The sequence below is a fragment of the Telmatherina bonti genome (genome assembly GCF_933228915.1).
Source record: "Telmatherina bonti genome assembly, chromosome: 4".
In the NCBI taxonomy this organism is placed as follows: domain Eukaryota; kingdom Metazoa; phylum Chordata; class Actinopteri; order Atheriniformes; family Telmatherinidae; genus Telmatherina; species Telmatherina bonti.
Genome location: NC_136622.1, coordinates 19,187,781 through 19,212,196, shown reverse-complemented (window position 1 = coordinate 19,212,196; position 24,416 = coordinate 19,187,781). Strand labels below are relative to the sequence as shown.

Here is a 24,416-nt window from a genome sequence, read left to right as displayed (position 1 = left end):
TAGGGTTAATCCAACCAAAATGTTGATGTTGGATGTCCAACCCCGCTCAATATCCAGCCCCGCTTCATTCTCCAGGCTGCAGCCAAGACCCTCTCCTTACAGCAACCACTAATTTAGTCGACCCCTCGTGGCGCAGATCACTCACAAGGACCACCGATTTAGTCGCCCCCTAGTGGCCAGACCAGTCTTTAAAGCACAGGTGTCAAACTCCAGTCCTGGAAAGCTGCTATCCTGCAGGTTTTTATTGTCTCCATGCTCTCACCAACCTGACCGAAATTCAAAAATTGGCTGACAAGAAGCTGCTGGATCCATTTGATTTGAACCAGCTGTGTTGGTAGAGGGAAACAACAAAAACCTGCCGGATACTGGCCCTCCATGACTGGAGTTTGACACTCCTGCTTTAAAGCATAGTCTTAGTGGTCCTTGGTCTTTGCAATGGTCCTTGATTAGAACCAGTTATGTAGTTGTGGTATGGACCAGACCACTATTTTTGCAACAACTCCTGTTGATAGACCAGCTGTCAGACAGTTTCATGTGTGTTTTTCTGGGTTTGTTTCCTTGTTTAGCAGCTAGTCTTCTGACTTCAGAAAGTTCAGACCCTGTGCAGTAATCTACTAAAGTAAAATCAATGTGTTTTGAAGTTATTAATGAATCCTTTATTATAGATTTGTGAAAAAAAACTAAATACAGGTCAACTGAAAGCCACTGTGTAATGTATTACATTATAAGGCCTTGAGCCTGCATTTTCAAAGTTTTTTTTCTGCCTAAAATGAATTCAGAAAAGACAACGATGGGTCCCTAAGACTTTGTAAAGGTAGGAATTTTAATATGCATCACAACACAGATTTAGACAAAACATTGTCTAATGGATACCTGTATCTGTGCTTTTTACTACTTCCATCTCTCTGTCTTTTTTTTTTTTTTTTTACTTTGGGACAAACATGTTTGTTATATAGAGCTACTTTAATGACGCATATAAGGTTGACTTTATTTAATGTGGTTAAGCTGCATTTATCACCGTAACATCATCAGCCTGCTTTCTCTTGGGGATTTGACCTAGTTAATGGCAAAGACCCAGATAGTTCACTGGCAACTTTACCTACAGATTTGGAGATGGCACGCATACGTTTAAGGTAACTTTTTTCTTCACCCCAACTGTATCTGCTTGACTTGTAACAGATTCCTGATGGTCTGAGCTAACGAAATATGAAGGGCTGATAAACAAGTCTCACAGGATTGGAGCACCTTGTTTAGCATCATACATGTATGCATATATGGCGCACATATGTATGTATGCATATACCTTATATAAGGTATGTAAGTAGATATATATATATATATATATATATATATATATATATATATATATATATATATATATATATATGTAAGCATGTATGTATGTATGTGTGTGTGAGAGACATGTATATATGTGTGTGCCTGGGCATGCATTTTTTTGTTGCTTGCTGTTTTGTTGCTGAGGTAAAGTCGGTATTTTTATGCAGTTTACAAAAATACACGCTGTAAATGTCCTTGTGATGAATATAGTTTGTAAGTAGCTATTCGTAATTCGCCCAACCCCTGCAGATCTGCAGGTAGAACCTAACCAAATAATCCGAAAGGAAATATCATGATTGCATTTTTGTCTTTTCGTAAGCACCCAAGAATGAGATCAACTGGGCTTTTTTAAAAATCCAAAGCAAGATTAGCAGGTTTCCCTTTGTCAGGTCTGCGCTGAGCCTGCAGCGGCAGCACCCAGAAGTGAACAAAGCGACCCGGAAGCGGTGGTCCGATTGGAGGCAGAAAGAACATCAACCTTTTATATTATAGCTGTACTCGCAAGACAATATCTGCAACGAGGACACAAGGTATGTGTGCATGTCCTTTTGTGTTTTTCCTACATTTTTGTGTCATGCTAAACCTTTCGGATGCGTGCAGTGTGCACAAAATCCAATTTCTCCTTTGATTCGCCCAAAAGTTACTGAATGTGAAAAAAACCTCACTAAAAGTGAAATTTGGGGAAGATGGCTAAGCGTATTTCGGGAGGTGATGCATTGCGTGCTCTTCATATTTTTGGTCATGACGCGTCAACATCTTTTTTCCTTAAAAAAAAAAAAATCCTTTTCACGAGCTTGTCCGTTTCCGTGCTGTTTTTGCTGAGCATGGTTGTTGTAGGAAGTGTCAGTTTTTTTAAGAGATGAGGAGGCCGGGCTATTCAAACCTGCATTTCGCCGTAAACAATCATTCATGCCTTTGACGCGATAAACACACCTTTGTGACCGTCTCTCGGCCGCTTTTTCTTCCGCAACATCCTTTTCGCGACGAGATGTTCACGCTCCTAAAAATTTGGGGTCTGCAGAATATGGCGTCCCGCCTTATAAAAATAAGGCTGCCATTTTTGTTTCTCTTTTGTCTGGAAATGTTTTAAGAAAACTGTCTGAGAATGTCTGAGAGTCACCAGGAGGGTCTATCTGCACAATTCCCCATCAGTCCGAGTCCAGACGGGCTCCCAGACTGCCGACATTTTCGAAAAGTCAAACAAGGCAAAGTTGTTTTTTGTTTTTTTATTTCTCTTCTTCGTGCGTCTAAAATTTGGAAGCGACGGCTACTTATTTTTCAGGAATTCAGACAAAAGGAGCAGAGCAGCTTGAAGCTGGACGGCTAACACTGTCAGACTGATGTTCGTATTAGTTTATCCTTTATAGAACAGAAATGAACAATTGTGAACACTTAAACGCACCAGTTTGGCACACGGAGACAGTTTATAATCATTAAAACAGTGACAAATTACCACTGCGAATCTTAACCCACGTCAAATAGTCCCAAACCTCAATTCATAAGTGCATTTTCACAGACATTGTACACTTTTATCCCCATAAAGATGACTGTTGGTTTTTAAAGCTATTTTCTATGAAAGAAAGCCATCCCAAGGTCCACTCAGTCGCTTTTTTGCACCTTTCTCTTCCTCCACCTCAGAGCATGTTGTTTGCTATGTTGTCATGGTGATAACCCCTCCATCAAACTTCTCCTGAGAAATACTCGCTTTGAGGTGCAAGTGAAGGGTGGGATATCCAGTAAGTGGGCTTTGCCTGATTGAGACTAAATAATTTTTTAAGGAAACCCAACCCTTAGATTTAAAAGGATGACAGGAAATAAATCTTCTTATATTTTATGTTGTTTTATCACAAAGACTAAGAGGTTGCTTATTTTGTAGAAAACGCCAGTCTGCTCTGCTACCTGTTCAGCAAACAATACTGGATGCATTGTCATGGTATTCTGCTGGTAAAACTACATATAACAATATAATTTTTAAAAGATCCCATTTTGTTTATTTGTTTATTATTGTTTCTAGTTTTGTGATCTGTTAAAACTTCTGTTTATAAAGTAAAAAAAAATGGTATACATAGCTTTATGTTCATTTTAGTGCTACATTTTTAGTTATTCACAATCATATGATCATTAGTCTGTGTAACAAGTATCTGAAACACATTAAGAGAAGATTCTCATAGTAAAAACGTAAGCTGAGTTGAGCACTTTGAGCAATATGTTACTCTTTTTTTCTTTCTAATACTAGAATTCAGTCATTCATGCTATGCTTTATAAAGATTATGTAGGTTAATATAAAACATGGGCCTGAGAGAAAAAGCTTAACCTTTGGGTTTAAAATGTTAAATGAGTGATGTTATTTAATGGTTTGGTTACCAAGTTGTTCATGTTCATGGTTTAAGTGTCAGCATTAATCCTTTTTACACGCAACTTGCTCCCTTCAGGTACCATAATAGGCAGATCTTTAGTAAGGCAACTGCTTTTTCAGTATAACTTCTAAATATCACTAAAGGTTATGTCATGTGCTTCAGGATGGCAGAGCCTCGATTTAACAATCCGTATTTCTGGCCGCCGCCACCGTCCATGCCAGGCCAGGTAAGTCATTCACAACATATAACTACTGTAGCATTTCCACTATAAATTGCCATACGTTTCCATGTGTGAATGTCTTTTCAGCCATTCAGCAGCTGTTTATCTATGAAACAAACTTTCAGGTTGCAAATCCGACTCAGGCTCTTTACAATGCTGTAGATTTGAAAGGAATTAAACATGTGTGTGTTTCCCACTGTCTTTCGCATTTATGGGGGCATGAATGACATTCACACACGGTGGCTGTTTTCTGTTGAGCATGACCCGTTAACCCTTTCAGCTGGATAACCTGGTCCTCATTAACAAGATCAAGGAGCAGCTGATGGCTGAGAAGATCCGACCCCTGCACTTGCCACCTACCTCCACCCCCTCTCAGCAGTCTTTACTCGTACCCACCTCCTCCCCTGATGGCAACGCTCAGCATGGCATGTCGGTGCCAAAGCCACAACTACAGCAGGTGCAGGGTCACCTCCCACAGTCGCAGGCCTCCGGGCAGCCCGACATTGCTCTGCACGCTCGCACCACTTCCAGCTGTGGACCAGGTAGCATCTTCAGTTTTTAGTTTTTGGGTCATTTTAGGCTTCAGTTGTTTATTCAATGAAAAACTCCTCAAATTCATGATTTCAGTAACCAAAGTCGTCAAAGTGGCACAAACATTTTTACCTATCCCTAAGATGAAGTGTATGAGCCACCATACTTGATCCACATACTAAAGGTCTGGGGTAACCTTTCATTGAGGTCATTTTGTATGAAGGACCTTCAGTTTCACCGCTTGCTGCTTAAAAGTTGGACATTAGCTCAAAACTATCAAATCGGTCTGAATGAATATACAATTTACTGATTAATTTGTAATGTTTGCATAATTCACAGATGGGAATATGGACGATAAGTCTGCATTAAAAGCCAAAGGATTATGGGAAGACTGGCACATGAGACAGCTCAGTGAGCAACCAGGCCGGGTCAACCATCGCTCAGGTACCACAGGTGTTGCTTCAGTTAACGACATTATAATGCCACTGTATTAAATATATTGATTGTAATGGTAGATTAGGGCTCAATAAAAGACATATAAGTGGTAAATAATACCTAAAGTCAGATCACACCACATGGAAGACAATAGAAGTCAGTATAACAGGATAACACAGGAACCTGAAAAGGGGAAAATCGTACAGCAGGCATTTGTTTTTGCAGAATTTGTCAATTAAGTTTAATATATTTGTGTAAATATATTTGGAAGCCTCTTGAGTTATAAATTTGCTCATCCATATGCCTGTGTCATGTTTGTTCCCACCTCCACAGGGCTGGCTCCTTCATCTCGGTCCGACAGCCATAGCACCTCAGAGGCCCTGACCCCCACAACTCCAACGTCCAGCAGCCAGAACCGGCTAGGTGGGGCTCCCTCTGTCAACATCATCTCTGGACTGGCTAGTGGTCCCGGTATGGACCACATGAAGGTCGGAGGCCTGGCAGGACTCTTGGGGCCCCCACCAAAGGCTCCTCGTGGCAGAAAGAAGATTAAAGCTGAAAATGCATCTGGACCACTGCTTGTGGTTCCCTATCCCATCCTAGCTGACCAGGGCTGTGTCACCATTGCACCCAAAGAGGGCAAAACTTACAGGTTGGACGCAAGACGCTGCCACTGTTCCTTTTTAATGCATGATTAGCTGAACAATGTTTGTTGAGGGAATGGGAGGAATGTTTAGTTTAACATTATGATGAGCATCATCTTCATCCTTCATGCACCTGATAGGCTCGGTTCAGCCTTTCTTAAGCATCCAGTTCAGTTGATGCAACATGACTGGATTCATGCTACATTATGCAAATAAATAACATCTTTGAAGAATTACTGAACAAGAAGAGGAGACAACCAGTGAAGAAGAAAACTTGTTCATCAATTGCTTAATCCAGTACAACTTCTCTTTCTTACACATAACCAAATCAGATCCTTCCAGTCTCGGGTGGATCATATTTCTGTTGGAACTTAACCAAGTTCTTCCATGTCCAACTGTGAGCCATATCTAGTGCCCGTCATCTCACATGCACTTTGGTTTTGCTTGTTTTTACCTACAATGCTGTGCACTGAACCAACAGTGCACTTTGCTTTGTAGTCCACTTCCTGCGTTTGGTCCACTTGAAGCCAACCAAGAACCTGCAATCGCAGGCGGACCGAGTCTGCTTCTTTGATCGTTTGCACATTCACATTTCCCCAAACAGTGTGGGCTTTCCAAGCAAATGGACTGCAATCTGAATCAAAACCTCTGGTATGAAAGCGCTTTAAAGTGTGGGAGAAAAATTATGAACCACAAACAAAAACATTTCATACACTTTGGCTGCACAAAGCAGAAAAAAGGGAATCAAATGATGTTAAAGTGTTGTGGTTGAGAGTAAAATTCCTTCGACATTTATGAAGTATGTTCAGCTTGTCTGAAATGGACCTGGGTGCTCTCCACGTGGTCTGATCGGGTTCCATCTTATTGCATGTGTTTTGTAGAAACAGTAAAGCATACACCATATTTAAGACCATTTTCTGTGTCTTTGGTCAGACGGCTGAATGTGTCATCGATTGTGATTGAAAGCAGCACATTTGCAGCCATCTGAAGCCTTGTTAGACTCTTGCTCGGCTTGAATCAAATCCAGATTTATTAAAAACCGCAAATTTAAAAGAAGTAACCTAAAGGAAACTTGCCAGTGGTCCAGTTAAACAGTCAGCTTGGACTCCAGCTATAGCTTGACTTAGCAGTGAATGTAAGTGCACTGTATGAGAGAGAACCGCCATCTTTGCTGTTTTTTTCTGCTTAACCTTTTAGATCAGAGATGTTTAAAATTCCGTGATGATGATGTTGCCGCCATGAAAACTGCTGAACATGTTACTTTTTTTTCTTCTTGTTTCTTTGTCTGTTTTCTATCACCAAGATGCAAAGTCTGCCCGCTCACCTTCCTAACCAAGTCGGAGATGCAGATTCACTCCAAGTCCCACACAGAGGCCAAACCACACAAATGTCCCCACTGCTCCAAGACGTTCGCCAATGCCTCGTACCTGTCCCAGCACCTGCGCATCCACCTGGGGATCAAACCCTATCACTGCTCCTACTGTGAGAACTCTTTTCGTCAACTGTCACACCTGCAGCAGCATACCAGGTTGGTGTTACTGCAGAAGCACCTTAGTTAGAACACTGTAATCTGGTACAGTGCTATACTCATTTTCAGATTACTTCCACTAAGCCCCCGCTATGTTCATCACAATCTCTTGACATGAACACACTTGGATCTTGTTTTGGACATTAGATCAGGGTTTCTTTATTCCTGTCCCTGAGGATTCTTTGCTTGAAATGTTCTGTATATTCCTGCGATCCATCATACCTGATTAAAATGAGTGGATCATTGTCAGGCTCCGCAGAGTTTGATTACATATGTACCGAATCAAGGATTGATCTAAAACATATAGGGACAGGGGGCTGTGTACTGGACCAGAACTGAGAGTTGCTTTAGCTGGTTTGGTTTCGTTCATTTCCATCATCAAACCTTCCTTTTTTTTTATCTTTACAGAATCCACACTGGTGATAGGCCTTATAAATGTGCCCACCCTGGATGTGAAAAGGCTTTTACCCAGCTGTCAAACCTACAGGTATCAGTTGATGCTAACAATGAGCTGCAATTACACGTCATTCCAACTAAAAAACACAAATGTTGACAACAATGTCCTGCATTCAACACAGTACTATTTACTATATGCTAAATTATATTCCAAAATGTATATTAACGTTTTTTGTTAAACTTTCCCTATAGAGATGTGTAAAGTATGTATCCAGACATCTATTGCTCAGATATAACATGAAAATAGTATTTTTGTAACCAAAGAACTCATTAAGCCAAGTTCCCATTAGACCATTAAAGATTTTTTCTTTGTTTTCAAATAGTTGCAATGTGCTCTAGGTGCCATGCTTCTCTTTACACAAGTGACCTGAGGCAGGGAGTTGCATGCTACAAGATGGTTATGTCTTTATTAAGCACTTCCAGCTATGCAGATGTCTTTGTCTTGTTGTTAACATAACACTGCACATGGCAGATGTCGTTCCTGGTGATTCACTGTGTTGTAGAAGAGAGCTGTCAGATTCTCTCTCTGCTTTCTCGCTATTAGACCCTGGAGGAAAGGCGTGTGTTTTAAAATTTATCAAACATTTATTGATTTCCTGAGAAGTTTCTGCATCACTACCTTTTTTTTTTTCCCCGTCAGCTCTATCATTTAAACTTCTGTTTGCTGTAACTCTATACTCACCTGTGAACTAGCTGCCGATTTAACATCAACCAGCCCTTTTCACACAAATTGTGTTTTATTGCTGCTTCTTGGCTAAGTTGCCGTACTACGCTTCCCTTTGAACCCTCATACTGACTAAAAAGAGGTGGTAAATTAATGTTTTCAAATGGCATGCCAACCATGTAAAACCAGAAAAATGTCTTCAGAACAAAATGCAGAGTGATAATATCCTGCACACTGGATCTTTAACCGGACTTCTCTTACAACTTTTGTCTGTGTCTTCTTTGACAGTCTCACCAGAGGCAGCACAATAAAGATAAGCCGTATAAATGTCCCAACTGTTACCGTGCCTACTCAGACTCCGCATCACTGCAGATCCACTTGTCAGCACATGCCATCAAAAACGCAAAGGCATACTGCTGTAGCATGTGTGGCCGGGCATACACCTCGGTGAGTAAACCGTACAATTATCTTCCTGCTATCTAGACATGTCATATTTTCCCATAGTTTCTTCAGACAAACTAAATGCTATTGCTAATAAGAGGGTGACCTTTGATGATGGTTTTTTTTTTGTATTTTTATATTTTGTCATACAAAATTGTTTCCTTATCTGGTGCACATCTGGTACCTGGCCATTCATCTTCTCTTCACTGTTATAGGGGCTAATAGGGCATGGGTGAGGGTGGTTGTGGGTGGGTGAAAGGGGACTATGGGTGTGTGTGTGTTTTATCTATTTTGATGTATATTGTTTTATTTTGTAAAGCACTTTGTATTGTTTTTAAGCACGAAAAGTGCTCTAAAAATAAAGTTTGATTTGATTTGATACAACTCAAATTACAGTGAAGTTGGGATGTTGTGTAAAATGTTAATAAAAACACACCATAATTATATGCAGATCCATTTTAACTTGTATTTAATTGTATACACCATGAAGACAAGATATTTAATATTCAAATTGATCAACTTAATTTTTTTATGCAAATATTCAGTCATGTTGGATTTGATGACTGCAGCATGTTAAAAAAAAAAAAAAAAAAAAAAAAAAAACTGGGACAGGAGCAACAAAAACATTGGAAAGGTTGAGGAATGCAAAAAACACCTGATTAGGACATCCCACAGGTGAATAGGTTAATTGGAAACAGGTGAGTGTCATGATTGGGTATAAAAGGAGCGTCCCTGAAAGGTTTAGTCATTCACAAGTAAGGATGAGGCAAGGTTCACCACTTTGTGAACGACTGCATGAGCAAGTAGTCCAACAGTTCAAGAGCGTTTCTCAACATGCTGTAGCAGGGAATTTAAGGATTTCATCTTCGACATTCCAGAAAATCTGAAAAATTTTCTGCTTTTAAAAATCCAACATGGAATGGCTGTGAACTTTGATCCCTCAGGTGGCGCTACATTAAAATCGGACATAACTGTGTAAAGGATATTACCGCATGGGCTCAGGAACACTTCAGAAGAACATCGCCAGCTAACACAGTTCATCGCCACATCTACATGCGTCTGTTAAAACTCTACAGTGTACAGCTAGAGCCGTATATCTGCAACACCCAGAAACACTACATAAACATATGATGCCAGCCAGGCAAAGTTTTCTAGGACATCCTTGCTTATTTCAGCCACGTTCTGCAGGTGTTGAAACAGAGGGGCTTCATGGTAAAAGAGTGCGGTTACTGGACTGGCCTTCCTGCAGTCCAGACCCGTCTTCCATTGGAAATGTGTGGCACATTATTAAGCACAAAATACGACCACAGAGACTCCAGAGTGTTGTACATCCAGCAAGAATAGGAAAGAATTTCACCCCAACACTTACTGAGTTTTGTTATAAGGACATGTGATGTAACAGTTTAAAACATGCTGCTATCCAATCGTTTTTGGAACATGTTCCTGGTATTATAGTCAGAATGTATAAAAATAATTGGTACCACAAAAAATAATTACATTTATCAGCTTGAATATTAAATAGCATGTGTTTGTAGTGTATTCAGTTCAGTATAGGTTAAAAGGATTAGGAAATCACTGAATTCTGTATTTATTTACGTTTTATACAACGTCCCAACATCATGAATATTTTGCAAGGTAGTTTTTAATGCAACGTACACATCCCAACTCTTAGATTCCATTTGTTACCTCCATAAAGTTGGCAGAAAGCATGAATATTCTCATTTAAATGCATTAGAAGAAAAGTTAGGCATTCAGTGTGTTCTCCACCAACATGTCCCCGTAACCCTGATTATCTTTGCTGTTGCGTGTTTAGTTGGTATGTAACACATTGAAATAAGCATTGTGTGGGGAATAAATCAGTCCTGGATGCTCTGAAGTCCAAGTGGCACACACCATCAGTTAAAAGCTATTTAATCAGTGTTGACAGTGGTACCAGTCATTCATTTCTTTTTCTTTTTTTTCCTCTTCTTTGTAGGAGACCTACCTTATGAAGCACATGTCAAAACACACAGTGGTGGAGCACCTAGTGAGTCACCAGTCACCCCAGAGGACCGTGTCCCCCAGCCTCCCCATTCGTATCTCCCTCATCTGAGCTCCATGGACTTTCATCCGTAAGATTCAGGAGTCAGCGATCAGCTGGAGCTCACAAGGCCCTGCACCCACAGCCATCTACATAAGGCTTACATTAGCATTATGACAGCTGACATAAGCATTCAGTGTTAGATACAGTAAACAGACTGCCTTCATCTGACTCGACTCGGGCCGTCTTGTCAAAAACGAGCACAGCGTTATTCGGTGAATGTAACAGTACAGCTTGATGTTGACTGGGCGGATGTGCGGTGAAGAATGTCTTGCGTCAGATTCTATAAGCACTTTCGTAAGCGTCATGTAAACCGCTGGATCTGTTGGCCATTTAGAAATATTTTAACTGAATTTTTTTTGTTTGTTTTTTCAGGATAGGGGGGGGGGGTTGTCTTTTTTTTTTTAAATCCATTAAATGGGTTTCTAAAATGTGCCAGACAATATGACCCTTCAAAAAAAAAAAAAAAAAGGAAAAAAAAAAAAGTGGGGGAAAAAAATCACTGGGTGTTTACTGGAGACATCCAAAGATAATCTTGAAGCACTTTTTGGCTGTGATTTTGGCTCAAATTATTTCAAACTCATTGGTTGAGAAAAAGCCAAAAGGCATTTCTTGTGGCAGCTAAGAGTACAGACTGTGTACAGGTAAGAGTATTCTGTTACTTTCTATGTTTCTTGTCACATTTCTACAAAAGCACAGGGGCACCTAAATTTGATGAAAGGCAATCTGGATAAAGGCAAAAAAAAAAAAAGAAAAAAGAAAAGATTGTAAGAAAAGGCTGAGTTATTGACTTGACAAAAAATCTAAGCAACACAGGGGGAAAAAAGTTTTATTTTTCCTGCAGTTTTAACACACGTCAGAAATGGAAATTGCGGCACCTTTTTATTTCCCCTCCACATTTTCTCTCATCTCTATTATTAGTGCCATATATGAATCAAAGCTTTTAAGAGAAAGCAGAGCTTGTTATATTATGTGTACGTTTTCCTGATCCACCTAAGCTTGGACTATCACTTTCAAAGAATTGGACGTTGCAGAGTTTGAATACACTGCACCTTTCAGTGATGCTCTACTCCACTCAACCCCATTTTTATTTTATTTTATTTTTTTATAGGAAATACTCCTCATAGGGAATAAATTTTGCTTTTGAGTGGTTGGTTTTAAATCCAGCTAAAATGTGAAATTGTACAGCTACTCTAAACCAGTCTTTTTGTTTTTTCCTTCAAATCTACAATAAGCTTTACCCTTTTGGAATAAACTGCAGTATGTCATATTCAGTAAGCTTACATTATGAGTGTATGCAGCGGTGAATACTCTCCCTTTTTCTCTTTAGTATTTTTACTGTATACAGTATTGTTTATTGTATTTTTACTGTAACCTCTGAATGGTACTAATAGGGTTCCCTGTATTCTTCGGGGTACTTCAGAAAAGGTGCTGCGGCTGAACGTTAGCGTTTGAGATAGAACTGAGAATAATGTAAAATACAAATAACATATATCGTATGTTTTCAGAAAAATACAAACTTATTACTCAAGCCACTGGCCTGAAAACAGACATCTACGCCAACAACAGACCCTGCCTCTTTCAAATGACTCTCTTTTTCGAGATAATGGGAAATGTACATGTTGCTGTACTGTAAAACATGTTACTCATTTATAGTACCTATTTTTAAGTTTCCATAAACATGTTCCGTTTTGATTTTGTAAAGGTTTATGAATTTACTGTAATTATTTTAGTCTACCTGTATGTTATTAATATTCATGTTTTATATCAGTTATTTACATGTAAGCCTTAACTGTTTTATCATCCCAGTTCCATTACTCTGTATTGTGTTCTGCAGTATTAAGTCTTGTAAACTTTTTATTTTGTTTCTTCCGCATGGACTATCTGAGATATAATCTGTATAACTGTTTAACCCATGTTCTCTATGAAAAGATATTGCGTAGATTTATTACACTTTTTCCTGTCTTGCATTGTGGTTTCATATACAGTTTCTAGACAACTAAATATGCACAGCCAAGACTGAGGAGCTGAACTAAGATTATCAATGTTTGGGAAAAAAATGGGGGAAAAAAAGCTTTGTATCTTTACCTTGTTTAATAAACAGACTGTTATAAATTGAGCACAGTTTCTTGGTTTGAGCTGGAAACTATTTCAGCCAAAAAGCTCACATTTTAGTGTAATCAAAGGAAAAGATCATTTAATTTTATTTATGAAAATAATTTTATTTTCAAAGTTTTATAGTACAAATACAACAAAAGTATTTTTTTCAGTCACATTTCAGTTCCCATGTCTTTTTCAAATGGGCTTTTGTTAGAAATATTCTTGTAGTAGCAAGAAAGTGAAATACTTTCTTCAGGCACGCTGGAGACTTTACCGATTCCTCTGTACACACACACACACACACATACACACATATATATATATATATATATATATATATATATATATATATATATATGTATATATATATATATATATATATATGTATGTGTGTGTATACATATATATGTATGTGTGTGTGTGTATATATATATATAGATATATATATCTATATCTATATATATATAGATATATTTATATATAGATATATATAGATATATATATATATGTATGTGTATCATTTATAGTAAATGATGGTTTACAGTGAAATATAGAAAATATTTGGACACTGGTGCACTTTTGAAACATTGTCAGGTTTTTGTCAGGTCAATTATATAATAAAAACATACAGGAAGAATTTGGGTATTAAAGATCTTACAGGCTTGACTGTTACAAGCTAAAACGTAGCCAGACTTTTTATCACAGCCAGTTGTAGTTTTTCCAATGCTTTTCCAAAGATCTTTAGCAGAACCAGCAGAAATCATAAAATAAAACAGATTTCCTCTTGTATAATACTTTCATAGATCAGTATTGCTGCAGTATCCAGTAGTTGTTGTTTTGTGTTTTTCTGTTAGTTTTGCCTTTAGAAAGGAATTTCGCAGAATATAACATGCACGTCTGAACTCTGTCACATCATTTATTAAGACCAATGTTCCAGTGCAATGAAAGACCTGTGGCCACACCATCATGCTGCCAACTCAAAACATTTAAACTATTAAGTGAGAAATAATTTTAATAAATTAAATGATCTTTCATTGTTATGCAGATGATACTCAACTATACTTATCCTTTAAACCAGATGAAACAAATCAGCCCAATAGGCTACAAAATTGTCTCATAGACATAAAGACTTGGATGTCTAGAAATTTTCTCCTCTTAAACTCAGATAAGACAGAAGTAATTCTCGTTGGATCTGAAAAACTCAGAGCTAAATTTTCCGGTTTTGTAATGAACCTGGATGGCATTACTTTAGCTTCCAGTGCTACAGTGAGACACCTTGGAGTAATATTTGACCCTGACCTGTCCTTTGGCCCACATATTAAGCAGGTTACTAAAACAGCCTTCTTTCATTTACGTAATATAGCCAAAATTAGGGACATTCTGTCTCGGAGTGATGCAGAAAAACTGGTTCACGCTTTTGTTACTTCGAGACTAGATTACTGTAACTCTCTATTACTGGGCTGTCCTAAATATGCCCTGAAAAGCCTTCAGCTGATCCAGAATTCTGCAGCCAGAGTCCTGACCAGAACCAGCATGAGAGATCATATTTCTCCAGTTTTAGCCTCTCTTCATTGGCTGCCTGTTGAATCTAGAATAGAATTTAAAATCCTTCTCCTTACATATAAAGCCCTCCACAACCAGGCACCACTATATATCAAAGACCTCATTGTTCCTTATATACCAAGCAGAGTACTTCGTTCGCAGACTGCAGGCTTACTTGTGGTTCCTAGAGTCTCAAAGAGCCGAGCAGGAGGCAGAGCCTTTGGTTATCAGGCCCCTCTCTTATGGAATAAGCTCCCAGTTAGTGTTAGGGAAGCAGACACCCTCCCCACCTTTAAGACTAGGCTGAAGACTTATCTTTTTTATAAGTCCTATAGCTAGGGATGGTTAGCATCCCTTAGTTATGCTGCTATAGGTTTAGACTGCTGAGGGACATTTCCTGATACACTGAGCTTCTTTCTTTTTCTCTTTATCTCTTTCTTCCCCCCCCCCATAACAGTGTTGCATCATTAACATGTATGTCTCCTGTCTCAGCAGGTCTCCCTGGCCGGGAGGAGCAGTTCCTGTTGTCTGTTGTCTTTCTGTCCTCTTCCCCCCACACAGCAGAGGCAGATGGCTGCCTGTCCTGAGCCGGGTTCTGCCGGAGGTTTCCTTCCTGTTAAAAGGGAGTTTTTTCCTTCCCACTGTTGCCAGTGTGCTTGCTCAGGATGGGAGATTGAGTTGGACTCAACTCAATCTGTTGGTTTCCTTATATAGGCTGTTATGAATTGGCCTTCATTATGTTTTCCCCTCTGTCTGTAAAGCGTCTTGAGATGGCATTGCCGTGATTTGACGCTATATAAATAAAGTTGAATTGAATTGAATTAATGAAAGAAAAGCTAATGCAAGTCCTTGAAACAGATTCTGAGTTATTGTTTCGTTATGTATAATTACTTGAATTATTAATTACTAAAGAAGTTTCTTCAGATCAGTGAACTGTAGAAACTAATGTCTTCATCAAACTGTGATGGGAGTAGTCCAAATAAATGCCAATGGTTTGCAATTTTTGCCATATTCCTCATATATGTGTAACTTGGCTTGATAAGAAGCGTATCAGATGATTTATCACAACTAGCTCGGCATTCACTGCAACATGCAAAGCACTCGCATCTTATCGCTGATGGTCTTTGTGACGACAGTAAGAGTGCTTATTGTGTCACTGTAAAAAGTATAAAAATTAGCAGACATTCACACCACACAAAAAAGAAAACAAAAAAATTCTATGAAAGCATGTTGTTTTCACTTAAAAAAACAACTTTTTTTTCTTTTTAATTAAAAACAATTTTACTGTTCAGCTTTTTGGAATTAATAAGACAAAGCTGTTTTTTTCTTGTTCACTTAATTCAGGATTTTTCCAATTAAAATCATTTTCTGAATTTGAGAATGTTTTCAATTAAAAAAGAATGTTTCCTGTATTTAAAACAACAAGATGTATGAAAAGAAAAACAATGTTATTTAGTAAAAATAAAACAGAAAATATTTTAAATGCTTCTGTAGATTTCTGTTACTTTCCCTTTAACTCAAACTGGCGTTACTGAAATGGCTACAAGTTGTAAGATATGTGGGTGACCTTCCACATTCTCCAGGATGGAGATGAAGGCGAGACATCAGGAAACACCTGAGACCCTTATTAAACAGAAAATGGGTCCATCAACATCATCAATGTTACAGAAGTTATCAACATGAATGTGGAAACTTTGACAAGAGTTTGACACATTAAACCATCAGTTGTAAAAACGCAGGCATTGTAAGGCATCAAAACAGTACCAAGATCAAATATAACCACAAAAATTGTTTTACACTTATATCCCACAAATGCATTCAACAGCTACAGTTTCTGCTATGTAAACACAAATAAATCCTCTTATAAAGTGCTTCAATTAATTTACAGTCATCAAAATAGAAAATGTCTGACATTTTAAATCTGACATATACTGATGTGAAGTATAATTTCTTATGTACCTTTTTCTAAACAGCATGAGTCATTCCTATAAGTGAACCGAAACTTTCAAGCCTACTGATTAACTTTGGTGTGCAAATTCATACAATTGGGTATCCTGGCATGCACACTCCATGTGCATTTTAACAGGATGGTATTATTCTTGAGCTCAGAAAAACAAATATTTTATTGGTTATTGCTTAAAACGTAACAAAAACGTATAATTGACACTTGCACAAGTTTTTTTTTTCTTTTTTTTACAAATTCAAAAATTTTCCCTCTCAGTTCAGACTTGGTTTAAAATACAGTACAGGCAAGCTAAACAAACCCTGAGCAAAACTTTAGTGGAAGCTCTCTTTCATTATTACTGTCTTTTAACAAAAATTTGCATCCATTTTTTAAAAAATGTATTATTAAGTAAGATCTTTGTCTGCTGCAGATGTGGCAGATGGTCTGGTGCTCCATAGTTCTTAGACTTGAAGCACACGGCTGCACCATACTCATCCCTGCTCACTGCTATGAGAGCTCTCCTCTGTGCCTTTGGTGGAGGCTGGCAGAACCAGCGGCGAGGTAAGATTCAGGTATCCTTGCTCAGATGGCAGATGAGAGGAGACAGTTGTCCTTGTGCCATCCAACACCACATGCTTGCTCACCTTTGCTCGACAGATTGCATCCAGGATGCTCTCATGCTCACAAGAGCTTGATGTCAGACTGGCAATATGACAAACCATCGTTGATAATCTCTCACAGTAAAACTATATGTCAATACATCGTTTCAGTAATTAGTCCTTTCAAAATTGTCCTACCTTAGAGGAGGTGCATGTAGGATGCCATCAGTCAGGCTTTCGGAGGGAAACACTTTCTTTGCAGTCTGTTGAGAATTTAAACCATTTATCATCACATTAAAGATTTTGTTATTAATTGTTTGATATTTCACTTTAAGTTATGGGCCTTTTTTTTTTTTTTTTTTTTTACAAAGAAGACTCAAAAGCCATGATCACACATACAAGAGAGGTCTGAGCCAGATCTGGTGCCAGTGCTGTACTGGACGAGCACAGTGCCAGGAGTGTGTCTGCAGATGGCCTTATGCTGACCAATGTGTGGACCACTTCTAACAAACCAGATCTGGGCTTCCAAAGGGGTGTCATTCTCTGCAGAATCTGGGTTGGCTGTAAGTGCACTGTGTGGACTGGAGCGGGGTCAGACCAATGTTGCAATGTGGGACAACTTCCATCTAAAATCAATTTCAGCCTAATGGAAAATGCTGAAATCTAACATTCTTAACAGCATATCACTAATTGTACAGTATTTCAGACATCAAAGGCTCCTTGGTGGTAAAAGGCCTCATACAAAAAGATGCACATGCTCATACCTCCAGGCTGTAGAATGACTCAATGTTCCTCAGAGCGCGCTCCAGAGAACTGACTTGATTGGAGAGTTTCATTGTTCTGTCCCGCAGTTGTCTGTTTTCCACTTCTAAGACACTGACTCTAAAAGAGATGAAAAGAAAACAAAATGAAACATAGAAAGAGAATGACATCTGGTCATCAGTGAATTAAATAGAGTCATACTAACAGGGATGAAGAATGTGTGGGTCAGGTGTCCTATAATGAACAGAAGCTAGCCAAGAATCTTTGCCTCTGATATACTTTCTGAATGTGCTGGAGGTGAATGAAATATAGTGGTGACTTCCTATTTACACACATAAACTCTTGTTATCATTAATATAATAAAACTAATTTAGCATAGCTTTAAAAGTTGCAGCCATGAAGAACTGTGGGATGAAATTTCTCCATTTTCAATTTTAAAGGTTGTTCCAGTGTATGTAACTGAGACACTGAAGGAGGCAGTGAAGCTCCTCTTCTGAACAATAAGAGAATTTCTCTGACTTTTAACTTAAATAATATACCTGGTACCTTTCTAAGTAATCTATCATCATACTGAGTCACCAGTTCATTGACATTAAATAAACTTCTGATTCTGATCCATGTCTTTCTTCTGTAGCCAGGACATTTCTTTTACAAATGTCAATTTAATCGTGCACTCAGCAGGTATGTGTGTGAAAAACAGATTTTTTCATCTACCTGTGTTGGACCGTTGATGCAGTCCTCATGCCTTTGCTCCCCATTTCCTCTGCCTCACTTATTTTTTGCAACAGTTCCCTCTTCTCCTCCAGCAGCTTCTCATTTTCCACCATCACTGTGTGGATCCTTTCGTTCTCCTGAAAGAAACCAGATAAGAGGTGAGAGGAAGAAGAATATATTAAAACAGAGACTTCAGAAAATATTTCAAAGAAAATTTGGAAAACAAAGAAAAGATTTTGTGTGACCTTGTGCGAAAGACTGGAGGCCAGTGTCAGGTCATTCTCCAGTTTCTGAATGACTGAGTCTCTCTGCGCAGTTGCCTTAAGAAACACCTGCTTGGCGTGACGCAGCTTGGTCTTGTGCTGGCTTTGCTTTTCATTATACTTCCTGGTTTGTGGAGTAACAACATAAACAACAGGAAAAGTAAAAGCTCAATGTTATATAATTATGGTTGCTTCTTGGATCATTTAATTCCATAATTCTGGATGACATGTAAATGTAAAAGTGATAAAATCTCTAACCTGATGTGTGTATCGAGTTGGAAGAGAACTTGCTGCAGCTCTACCTGCAACCTTTCACACTCCTGCTGACTGACCACCAGCTCTTCCTGCAGTTTGTTCCTTGACAATAGACTATCTTTTGCCTAAAGTGCAAATAGACACATAGAATTATTCTTCCCCCTTATTTTTTCATTGTTTGGACATGACTACATGAACAAATGTAAGACTGTTGTCCTGGTTATGTTGTACTGGGTTGCAGCAAATGTATAAAATCTAACTTAAAATTAGCAGTAAAACCAGAAAGTATACAGTGATGGGTCTAAAAGGGTGGAGAGTGTTTAACACATAATAAAGTGCACAACTCTTACTAAAGCAATAAGAACTTTTTCTACAAGCTTTCAAAAGCAGGTCAGAAAATGTGACAAACTGAGTTAAAAGACCTACCAAGTAGTAAAAACTTCAAATTAAACTGTACTAATGGTATCGGATGAACTGTTGCACCAAATTCCGCACCTCCTCTCTTGCTTTGCTTAACTCAGCCTCCAGGATGGACAGACGGGTGTCCAGCTGCTGGACACGGTGGCTGAGTTCTGTATTTGTCCTGGTCAGTGAGGCCTCCTTCAGCCTTAGAGAGCGCACCTGCTGCTGCAGATCCTCTTCACGCTGCTCCAACAGCTTCCTAACAGAACGAATGAAGAAAATAGAATAAATTATGTCTCAAAGCAGCTGATGTTCATGTGTAGTTTGGATCCACACAAAAACCTAAAACTAGAAAAAGTCTTTAATGTCACACAATGACTATCTGACCAGAAACAAAACAGATCAGTGTCAGCTGCTGTGAAGGTCGTGTGACCTGGTGATGTGCTCCTCCTGCTGTTGGGCTCGCAGAGCTGACAAGGTGTCAGACAGATCCCTGCTGTCCCTCTCCAGACGGCTGCTCTCCCCAGCCCGAGCTTCCTCCATACGCAGCTGGTGCTGAGCATTCTTTAGCTGCTGCTGCAACTCCAACACCTTCCGTCACAAAAAAACACACTTTTCATTTAATAAAACAAACAAACAAGACCTCACAACCTACTATCCAAAGGCAATGCTAGTAATATCTTTAAGACATCTGATGGTTTACAATGTAAGAAAACAAAGCTGACATAAGGCTATGCCAAAGAAAGAGGAGTGCAGTTCCCTCCTTCTTTGTCCCTATTATTCTGAACAAACTAAATGAAACATGCTTGCTCTACAAACTTTAGATAAGGATTACTTTTATTAGGGCTCAAGGGTAAATTAGGTCACAGACTCTATATCTCATTAAGGGCTCAATATGCTGGTTTCACTTGTTATTTTAATAACAGATGAAACTGAAACAAGAGAAGGAAAAGAGTTGAATTAAGTTACCTGGGAACTTTATCTCAAGATCAACTTATACTGGTTTTGTCAGTGAATCAATCATCACATCATTAAGTCTAAAATAGGAAACCACAGATCTCAGAAACTTGTTTACCAGATAGCCCACCTAACTGTAGTTGCCAATCTCATTATGTTGAAACGTATCTATCAGTTTATTAGAGCCTAAGATAGACAACAGAGTCAGCAGCAGATTAGATAAAAATGCTAATCCCTGTGGAGAAGTAAAATCTTTGCAGCAGCTGAACCTGATTAACACAGACCTCTTCCAAGCATAGGACTACCAGCCAGTATGCAGAATACTGACCTTCTTGTCTGCAGCAATGAGCTGTGCTCTCTCAGCCTGAAGGTCTTCTTGCAAACTAGTGGTGGCACTTCGGTTTGTGCAGTTACGTGCCAGCTCCAGCTCCAATTCCCTGATTTTCTGTTGCTGATTTTCACACTCGGCTGCCAGGGAGTGGACTTTCTGCTCCACCTGGACAAACTTGATCTGGGCCTGCTTTAGTTCTGCACAAAGCTGAATGAAATAAAAAAAAAAAACAGTGTTCATACGAAAAAACAAATGTCTGTCTTACCAGTATGACAACATAAAACAGACATTTATGTTATAGTTTCAAATTTGCTTTGATTTTTAGCATTCATGATGCAGGATGGAATGACTTAAAGGGGGATTAAAATGATGATTGGGTGAAAAGTGCCAAAGACATTCAGTGTATTCCAAAAGTACTGTATTTAAATATGAACCTTGAGTTTTTCTTGGTCCAGCAGTGTGTTGTGTCTCTTCAGGTCCATGTTCTTCTCCTTTTCGTAGCGCAGCTCTCTCTCAGCTGATGTAAACAGGCTCTGAGCTCTCTGCACATCCTGCTTCATCTGTTTAACCTCCTCTGCCTGCTGGCTCAATACTGAATCTTGAGACTGAAGATGAGGCCAGCAGTCAGTGTTGGAATGACCAGAAGGGGAATACATATCCAGATATTGCAAGCCAATCGTGACTATTACATGCAAAGATGACAAATCTTCCTGTAAGTCTTGAGACAACACAGCTATTCATAAATTTTAGTATAATATTTACCTTGATATGCGCATGGGCTTCATTGACCTGAGCTTGAAGCACAATTTGGTGTTGAGAGGCCAGCTGTCGCTCTTCCTCCAGCTTATTCTGCAGATGAAGCAGCTCCTGCTTCAAAGCTAAATGCTATAAAAAACATATATAGATAGATAGATAGATAGATAGATAGATAGATAGATAGATAGATAGATAGATAGATAGATAGATAGATAGATAGATAGATAGATAGATAGATAGATAGAGTACATGTAAGGTATGCTTCTTTATATATATTTACAAATCACATGTGCTTATAAAGAAAATTCCATTTCTTTCTACCTTGATAAGAAGAAGTGTCTTCCAGCCTTGCTGAAGAACCCCAACATTGAGCTTTTTTTTCTTTTCTTTTTTTTTTAAAAGATTTTTACCCAATTTCTGTCACTATATATGATTTTTTTAAAATTATATACCATAGAAGTTACCTGATCTGAGCCATCATCCTTAGTCTTCTCCAGTAGACTAAGCCTTGGTTCTATATGAGCTGTGTGCAGTTCAGACTTCTGGCTGTGACTAAGTGCTTCTTTTGTTAAGGATAGCTGTTCTTGAAGCCATAAGAGCTGCTTATTGAGGCGCTGTATCTCAAGCTCCAGTCTCTCTTTTTGTGCTTCAGCTGACTGTTTCTCCTGAACAGTAGAGCTTAGCTTGGCGTGGAGCTCAGCAGTCTTCATCTGTTCAGAAGCCATCTCATCCCTGGAAAATATGCACACATATGCAAACCAAGTAAGCTCCAGCATTAAATTCTTATCTTGGCTGACCATGAAAAAAAGACATAAGTACCAGTACCATAGCAGTGCTATCACTTCTCAACAGACACTGGTCTATTTCAATTCAAATGTCTAAAAAATCCTACATGTGCATGAACTCGTGCTATCTGTATTATAAAGTCTACAATAGAAACAACCTCAGGGTACTGTGTGCTTTCTGGAGGCTTCTGAGTTCAGAGGTGAGACGGTCAGTTTGTTCCTGCAGCTGATCAACCTGAAGCCTGTTTTCCCTCTGGTCATCCTGGGTCTGTCTACAGTTCTTGTAGTGTTCCAGCTCACTCTGAAGTCTGCTGTGTGCACGCTCCAGCTGGGCCACCTCACAGTCACAAGGTTAAAAGAGAGATAGATGCATAAAGTAAATTCATTTGACATTTTTGGTAAAACTGAATGAAAAAATTAGATGTAATTTGTCATAGAAAATTAAAACTGACAAACCTTTTCCTCTAGAACGGCCTTTTCCCCTTTGACTTGGGTGAGGCTCTTGATCAGTGTTTTCCCCTGTTGACATTCTGTCTGAAGGCCGCTAACCTCAAGTTTAAGTTTCTTAAGTTCTCGCTCACCAATCTGCAAGGCCTTTAGTGGAGCCAACAAGATATTATTACACATATATTGAGTGGTTTGTAATTGTGTTAACTAACAGTTGTGCTCATACGCCTGGTCTGGACTAAACCGAATTCTACAATTAGTCCCGGTTTGTTTGCAATGAACATCAAACCCATAAATGCTTTAAAAAGACGAAGTCACACCCTGATATGAAAACTTTTCTGATGGTGTCAACATCATTGTGTCTACACTCAGCAAGCAAAACTATTGTCTGAATGCAACAATTACTGACTGCATTAGTTTCAAAGTTGGTTATATACTTTAGCATAATTGTGCAACAGCTGTTTCCTACCTTTTCTTGCAGGAAAAAAGCAGATGTAAGATTTCTACCTCTTTATCTTTTTTTAAAGCAGCCTGAGCAGCACTGAGGTCCAACTCCAGTTGTTTTCTCCAGTCCTTCTCCTCAGTCAGACGAGCTTCTAGCAGAGCCAGTCTCTCTTGGGTGCTGTCCCTTAAGTGCTTTATGTATGGTGACAAGAGATAATTGTATATTTCTAGGTGTATGTTTACATTATTTACTCACATGTAACCTTTAATATCAAAGGGGCAATCAATTGATTTGATTTAGGTTTGATGATGTCAGGTCAGTCCAATCAACAGCCTTCTTACAGTGCTGACACGCTGTAGTGAAATGACTACAAGATAAACTTTACCACTACTGACAAGTGAGTAGTTTCTTACCAACTGCAAGTAGGACTCAGTGCTTTTACTCTCCTCTCCATTCTTCAACATTTTGTCTGGAGCATCCTGCTTCTTCAGGTCTGCCTCGAGGATTTTGATCTGGATGGTAAGACTATGTTATTACATGACGCTTTTCAAAACTGACTCTGACTTTTAATTCTTCTAGTTTGGAACTGATGGAAACTAGTTTTATTTTAGTGAAATATTTCTAATTCGCTCCTAATGTCTCAGCTCTTAACCAGTAAAGAGTGTGAAACAATTGGTTCTGCCCATTACCCGCCTGTGCAGTCCCTCCAGTTCTCCCTCATGGCGATGCCTCTCCTCCTTGCTGGCATTCTGGGCCTCCCCGAGGAGGGCCTCCAGCTCTTCATTCCTCTCCTCCAGCTCTTCTTGTTCCTTGCGTAGCCTCTGAAGTTGCCGTTGCAGCTCTCGCACCTGTACGAGTCCATCTTCCACTGCCTCTTGACACCTAACAGAAAACAAAGGGGATGACGCTTTTTGAAGACAATGACATACACCTCCAATTATGTTATTCCTGATGAATTAATTGTTTTACCGTTTGTGAATTGTATCCTCTTCTTGAGAGGAAAAGGTAGACTGTCTGTTTTGTGGTCCACTTCTGTTGTCCTTTAGACCTTCTTTGGCTGCATCACTCTTTGCCACCTAGAAAAAAAAACAGAAATAAGGCTAATCTGCTGTAAGAAACATTTCGTTTAGAGAAAAGTTATGAAATGCCGACCTGGTCCAGGAGATCTTTCTTCTTTGACTCCATAATGCGCACTTTCTCTCTGAGGGCTCGGTTCTCAGTATCCAGTCTGTCATTTTGCTCTTTGGCTTGCTGCAGCTTCAGCATATCTGAGGGCAGACATTTGACACACTTTTTTGTCATGAATAGCAAAATGCAGTTTTTCAGAAGACTACTAGGGGCCACCTGAAAAAGCTGGTCAATCTCCATCATTTAACATTAAAATGCAAAATGCAAAATTTTACTGCAGAACAAAACATG

The 24,416-nt window shown here is 39.0% G+C and overlaps 2 protein-coding genes across 2 annotated transcripts in view; one reads left to right on the top strand and one right to left on the bottom strand.

Moving 5' to 3' along the window:
• The first annotated feature begins 1,791 nt into the window (after positions 1 to 1,791).
• znf362b (zinc finger protein 362b) lies at positions 1,792 to 10,905 on the top strand. The gene is made up of 9 exons (XM_079238638.1): positions 1,792 to 1,868; positions 3,858 to 3,921; positions 4,196 to 4,457; positions 4,786 to 4,890; positions 5,215 to 5,533; positions 6,829 to 7,053; positions 7,462 to 7,540; positions 8,462 to 8,620; positions 10,590 to 10,905. Exons 2-9 carry the CDS (start codon positions 3,859 to 3,861, stop codon positions 10,704 to 10,706), a joined length of 1,329 nt encoding a protein of 442 aa, XP_079094764.1. The 5' UTR covers positions 1,792 to 1,868; position 3,858; the 3' UTR covers positions 10,707 to 10,905.
• Positions 10,906 to 16,772: 5,867 nt separating this feature from the next.
• Positions 16,773 to 24,416, bottom strand: part of ccdc30 (coiled-coil domain containing 30) — a gene marked incomplete at both ends in the record, with an annotated part of 14,354 nt that continues 6,710 nt past the window's right edge. The window contains 19 exons of the mRNA XM_079238478.1: positions 16,773 to 16,983; positions 17,079 to 17,143; positions 17,645 to 17,762; positions 18,357 to 18,493; positions 18,602 to 18,743; positions 18,878 to 18,999; positions 19,370 to 19,535; positions 19,710 to 19,867; positions 20,562 to 20,771; positions 20,999 to 21,169; positions 21,327 to 21,431; positions 21,785 to 22,052; positions 22,264 to 22,442; positions 22,562 to 22,699; positions 23,060 to 23,188; positions 23,411 to 23,509; positions 23,687 to 23,879; positions 23,967 to 24,073; positions 24,150 to 24,265. Coding sequence (XP_079094604.1) covers positions 16,773 to 16,983; positions 17,079 to 17,143; positions 17,645 to 17,762; positions 18,357 to 18,493; positions 18,602 to 18,743; positions 18,878 to 18,999; positions 19,370 to 19,535; positions 19,710 to 19,867; positions 20,562 to 20,771; positions 20,999 to 21,169; positions 21,327 to 21,431; positions 21,785 to 22,052; positions 22,264 to 22,442; positions 22,562 to 22,699; positions 23,060 to 23,188; positions 23,411 to 23,509; positions 23,687 to 23,879; positions 23,967 to 24,073; positions 24,150 to 24,265 — 2,834 coding nt within the window. The remainder of the gene's footprint in view (positions 16,984 to 17,078; positions 17,144 to 17,644; positions 17,763 to 18,356; positions 18,494 to 18,601; positions 18,744 to 18,877; positions 19,000 to 19,369; positions 19,536 to 19,709; positions 19,868 to 20,561; positions 20,772 to 20,998; positions 21,170 to 21,326; positions 21,432 to 21,784; positions 22,053 to 22,263; positions 22,443 to 22,561; positions 22,700 to 23,059; positions 23,189 to 23,410; positions 23,510 to 23,686; positions 23,880 to 23,966; positions 24,074 to 24,149; positions 24,266 to 24,416) is intronic.

Coding starts and splice junctions, on each gene's coding strand:
- znf362b (XM_079238638.1), top strand. CDS start 3,859: ATGGCAGAGCCTCGATTTAACAATCCGTATTTCTGGCCGCCGCCACCG. Junction 3,922..4,195: donor CACCGTCCATGCCAGGCCAG/GTAAGTCATTCA, acceptor TAACCCTTTCAG/CTGGATAACCTGGTCCTCAT. Junction 4,891..5,214: donor CCGGGTCAACCATCGCTCAG/GTACCACAGGTG, acceptor CCACCTCCACAG/GGCTGGCTCCTTCATCTCGG.